Below are 6,169 nucleotides of genomic sequence, written 5' to 3' on the forward strand. Positions count from 1 at the left end.
GGAAAGACTTTTAAATAATTAAATGAAAACAAAAAAAAAAAAAGTTTTGTGTGTTTTCGACATCATCAAACCTTTTCCTATGTTAATTATTATCAGGCTGAACTTTCGTTTTTTTTTATTTATTTAAATATCTATTATACAAAAAAGATTATTAATAAATACATAAATGAGCTTTTGTCAAACGTAATATATATTCGATTACGAATACATATATAATTTTTAAAAAAATGGAAAGTTATTTGCCATTTTTTTAGGTGTAAAACGTTTAATAATGGGAGGCTTGTTCATTTTAAAACAATTAATTACTAATTACACGATAAATATTACCATATTACCACACCCGAAAAGAAAAAAAAATAGTTTTCACCACCACTATAACGTAATTAACGATGAAAATTTCTTTTCGAATCGATTTTCCCGAATAAAACGTCTTTTTCGATACTTTCTAAAAAAAAAAAAAAAAAAAAAAATGAAGAGAAACCAAATTTACCAAAAAAAAAAAAAAGTTGACCTTTAAGACAAAAAAAACCGTATAAAATACTATCGTATTCCTATGGTGGTATTAATAATAATAATAATAATAATAATAATACTTCTTTTCTACAACAACAACATTTTCTTTCTTTCTTTCATTCTTTCTCTTCTAGAAAAATCGATAATTTATTTAGTCGGTTTAACAAGTGGCATTATTATTATTATTAATTTTTTAAATAAATAAATCGCGTTCGAAATTGAGCAATTTAGAAATCTTCTGCTATTTCGAAACGTTAAAAAAAAAAAAAGAAAAAAATTGTCAGATCACATTCAGAGAAGACATATTTCCATATTGAAAAAATTTTTTGTTGTCGTTGTCGTTGTTGTTGTTGTTGTTGTTTTTAATGTTAATCAATTTTCTTTTAATAAAATTTTTTTTTAATAGAATTAAAATTCAATAAGTGAATATATATACATAAGTTAAAAAAACATAAAATTAAAAAAATCGTAAAAAATTTAATAAATAAATATTATCGATAATATTAAGTCGTTTACCTGTTATAATAATAATAAATTTTTTTTTTTTTAAAAAAATGTCGAAACCGTTAATTACGTCAAAATTGTTTTTATTAAAAAAAAAAAAGGAACAACAACAACAACAACAACAAACGTGATATCTTAAACGTTTTTGAAATAACGTATTCTTTAATTTTTTTTAAATTTTAAAACGAAAAAAATTAAAAAATTCGACCGAAATTATTTCGTAAATGTACGACATGCACACGCGTAAAAAAAAAATTATTACGGGTAATAAAAAATATCGATTTTTTTTTTTTTTGTAGTAAATACCACGAAAATAATTTGAAATAAATTATCCTTCTCATACGAACAGTAATTATACCGTAATAATTACTTTTAAAAAAAATTCGGTTGGGCAAATTTAAGTAGACATTGATAAGTACATAACAGTTAAAAGTAGTTAATAACGAGATCATCATCATTATCATCATCTCATACGCATATTAACGCACAAATGTGTAATTTTTTTGTTTTTTTTTTCGAAGAAAGATTGCACGTGTCATAGGTCAATTTAAAAATTCGTGAATTTTCTTGTTTTTCCAGCGATTTTATCGACAAATTAAAAAAAGATTGAAAGAAAGTGTATTACAAGTCCTTATATTGTTATTATTATTATCATCATCGCGTCGTTTGTTTTACTTAAAACTTGTTCGTTTCTTTAAAAAAAAAAATATAACGATCGAGTTTTTTTTTTTTTTCTTACTCGTATTTCATTCAATATATATTAATAATAATAATAATGCGTAAGGATTTCGTGAGAAATGTAAAAGTTATTATTATTGGAATTTTAACGAGAGAAACAAAAAAAAAAAAAAAAAAAAAGATACCATTTTAAAAGAGAAAGTTAATATTTAATTGTTCGATCGAACAAACAGCAACAAATCAAAACAAAAAAATAAAATAATAATAATAATGCAAATGATTTATTTATTTACTTACTTATTTTTCCCTAAATTTATGTATTAATTGTTAAAACTTTTAACTTAAAAAATTATTCGTTCTATTATAATCAAAACTAATACTTGTAATGCCTTTCGTTCGACTACTGTACCCAATGATTACGTCAGCAAGTGTTCTATTCATTTTTTGAAATTTGTCGACGTTTTTCCCTCTCGTTTCCACCAATCAGAATCATCCGATTTTTTTTTTTTTAATTGTTGCGTTTTAATTGTTGGCGTCGGTCGTTCTTTTTTCTTTTAACCGTTTTTTTTCTTTTTTTTTTTGTGAAATTTATGTAATTTCGTGATTAACTTGTTTTTGAAAGGTTGAAAAACGGAAAGAAAATGTTTTACTTTTTACGTAATTAATGAAAAAAACACTAAATATTTGGCGGTATTCGAAGTTTTAAAAAAAAGCAAAAGGGGCATACTTTTAGTATAGTACTTTTTCGGTTTTTACTTTTTTTTTTTTCCTCTTTCGAAACCAAACCCGTTAAATACCTTTCTTACTATCATTATTATTCTATTTTTTTCGTTCGAATAACTTTACCGAATTTTTTTTTATTATCAGCATTAACCAAATTCAATCATGCAATATAATACATTCACAGTACGTGTTTCATAGCTCATTTCACTTTTTTTCTTAGCAAAAATTACTTTCGATATATATAACTGACCACAATTTTCTAGGGGCGTATTTACCGGCATTTGAAATTTTCTTTTTTTTAAATTTTATTTTATACGAAAAATAGGGTTAATAATTTTTTGTTTAAAACAATTCAAATTACCGTTGTTTTGTGCAAACATATTAATTAATTTTCTTTCCGTTTTGAAATAAATATTTGTGTGTTTGTCGCCGTCTACAACAAAACAAAAAGCGAGGTAAGAAATATTTATTTTCGAAAAAAAAATTAAAAAGTCGGTTTTTGGAACGTTAAAAGTTATCAAATCGTCACGTACGTTTGTTAAAACTAACAAACGCTTATCCTTTTTGGATTCCGAAACCGACGCCATCTTGTTTTTTTCAAGAGTTAATTTTTATCTGCGTAAGCAAAATGAAAGGAATGTCAGAGCAAAAAAATTTTTTCGTTACTCAGTAACACAAACTTAAAATTTCTTAAATTTATTTTAAATCGACAGAAAATTAAAATAAAATTTAAAAAAAAGAGTAGGAAACGGTTTAATTTACTAATTACTTAAAATTCATTGACCTCTCACATAAGTATAAATAAATTCGACGATGATGAAAAAAAAAAAAATGGTGGTGGTCAAAGGTAGATAAAAAAAAAATATTCTACCGTTATCTAATAAGAAAAATTAAAATTGATAAATTAAAAATTTTCATGCGTGTTAATTTAATAATAACGTGCGTAAAAAAAAAAAAAAAAAATATTAGTCGCAAACGAATGCTTGCGTGTAAAAAAAAAATTTTTTTCTTTTGTGATCGTCTCGTTGATAATTATCATTATGGCGATGTCATTTATCCATTGATTATTTTATTTTTATATAATACACAAGAGTAAAAAATGTTAAAACTTACCCTCGGTTTGCTTCCGGGTAAATTATAACCATTCCATGTTCGAGATCTCGAAGAATTAACACTTCCGTGATCCTCTTGAGTTAATGGCGGGGGTGGTAGCATAAGCATCGCATTATGAGTCCTACGAAGGATTTGTTGAGGATGCGGTTCGTAATATTTTTCGAGTCTGTTCATCATTTTTAATGTAAATCAAATTTCGATTTTTATTATTACGATTGATCGATCAACCGTTTCTTTCTAGAATAATGAGATAAGAATTTTTTTTTTTCCCAGATCACGTCCCTTTCACTCATTCATAATAATCCGCAATTGAAAATTTTTTTGATTTCTATAAAAAAGAAAAAAAATAATAATAATTTTTTCGTTTCGTAAGTGCTAAGTAATTTTAAATTGTGAGAAAATTTCGTATTGAAAATTTTATAAAAAATTATTAATTTAAATAAAAGTGTCAAAATTTTTTTTTTTTTTTTTTTTTGACACGACAAGTCAAGGTTCATTTATTTTTAATGAGTAATAATTATATGTGAGACGAGTTATTAAAAAAAAAAAAAAAAATGTTGTAAATCTTTAAAGAGAAACGACGTTATTGTTATCGTTAAAGTGATAACAATATGAATGTCGAAAACCACTCGTGCAAAATTTAAAAAAAAAAAATAAAAAAAAAAAAAATGTGCTGAGTATTGTTTTTTTTCTTTTTCATATTTAACTTAACGGTTTCGGTTAAATTTTTTTTTTTTTTTCTCACACCAAACCCGATTTCAGTTACAAAGATAAATTTTTAATTTGCATATTGTTTTCTTTAATAGTAATAATAATAATAATAAGCATGGCTGATATTCAGTCATTTAAGGATGGGGTAGAAATAATGTTGTGGAATAAATGTTGGAAAAAATCTGATAAAAACGAGATGAATCGTCATCATTATGACACTGATTGAATAATAATAATAATAATAATAATAATTCCTTATCCCGAGACAATAGTAAACGCATAAAAATTTTAATGATTAAATTTTACATAATAAAAAATCAATTGATTTTATCGGTATTTTAAAAAATTTCACGAATACCAAGCATCACGCACGATATAAGAAAAAAATTTACCAAAATAATAATAATAATAATAATGGAGTCATGAACCATTAATAAAAATTAAAAAAAAAAAAAAATTATAAACGGAAGTTAAATAACGAATCGAATGAAATTATACAATCGTTTGAATTTCCTTTACCACGCGTTCATAATCATAATCATCATCATCATCATTATTTTTTTTTTAATAATATGACGATTAACGAATAAATTTTTATTGAAACGAATTTTATTTTCGCAATAAAAATTATTATTATTATTATTATTATAACGGATTTTTGAAAATTAAAAATAATAATGATAATAATAATAATGGTAATAATAAACGACGGTTATGATAATGTTTTTTCTTTCGCAACCGTAAAAAAAAAAAAAAAAACTTTACGTGTGAATATTTTTCAACAACACAATTATTAAAAAAAAAAAAATAAACAAATTCCTAACTTAACTACTACCACGACCACCACCACCACCACTACTACTACTACCACGTTTTTATCAGTTAATGATATAACGATAATTGCGTTGGAATCTTTCATTGTTATTAATATTATTATTATTATATGATTTATCTCGTCATGATTCTCTTGTTTGTAATATTTACCGGTCGTAGATGGTTAATTTAAAAAAAAATAATAAAAATAACTTAATAACAACCGAAGAAAAACAACAACAACAACAACCATTTCAATTTTTTTTTTTTTGTTTATATATCGGAAAATAAATCTGTTTCTTTTTAATGGCGAACTACATATTTGACACACTCTCTCGTTTTTAAAATAAAATATTTAAATCGTGAATGAAATTATGCGTGTGCGCGTGAATTTGCTGCGTACCTTAACGTAAAACAGTCTAGGTAATAAATAAAATTGCCAACTAACTAACTAACTACCTTCGCCCTTGACGTTATTATTATTGTTATTGTTTTATACGCCATGATGGATGTACGTCGATTATTATTATTCACTATTTTTTTTTTTTCAGGATTGATTGCTCTCGTATTGGGATAAAATTTGAAAGGTATCATTTTGCTTGTCGTGGACATTCTAACATGTAAGTAAGTAAGTACCTGTACAATTTTTTTTCTTATTTTTTGCAACCTGTCGGACTTGTTTTTAACAAACAAACAAACAAAAACTTTCTATTCTATGTCGTCTGCACGTACAAAAAAAAAAAACAATTCGATAATTGAATTTTAATTGATCTTAATAAAAAAAAAAAAAATAAATTCACGTTTTTAGTTATGGGAAAATTAAACGAGACAATTATCGCGACGCGAAAAAATAATAATAATAATAATAATAATAGTAAATTAAATAATTATTACGGTAATGATTGCAATTTTTTTTTTTTTCGTCGGCTGGATGATAATTGAGGGGGGGGGGAGCGTTCATGTGTATAAAATTTAATTGGGTTCAAATTACAGTTTCGATGGTAGGGGTGGTGGTGGTGGTGCAAATGTCTTTTTGACAAGGATCGTAATTGAAGTAAAAAATATATTACGATAATCGTTTTCCTCCGTGTGTGTGTGCGTGACGTTTAAAACA

The 6,169-nt window shown here is 24.7% G+C and overlaps 1 protein-coding gene across 1 annotated transcript; it reads right to left on the minus strand.

Moving 5' to 3' along the window:
• Positions 1-3,015: 3,015 nt before the first annotated feature.
• Phum_PHUM025070 (uncharacterized protein) lies at positions 3,016-3,708 on the minus strand (the record flags this gene model as incomplete). Its single annotated transcript, XM_002422905.1, has 2 exons — positions 3,016-3,033; positions 3,532-3,708. The coding sequence occupies 2 exons, from the start codon at positions 3,706-3,708 to the stop codon at positions 3,016-3,018; spliced, it is 195 nt and encodes a 64-aa protein (XP_002422950.1).
• Between the last annotated feature and the right edge of the window lie 2,461 nt (positions 3,709-6,169).

This window comes from Pediculus humanus, genomic scaffold, assembly GCF_000006295.1.
Source record: "Pediculus humanus corporis 1103172107382 genomic scaffold, whole genome shotgun sequence".
NCBI classification, from domain to species: Eukaryota; Metazoa; Arthropoda; class Insecta; order Psocodea; family Pediculidae; genus Pediculus; species Pediculus humanus.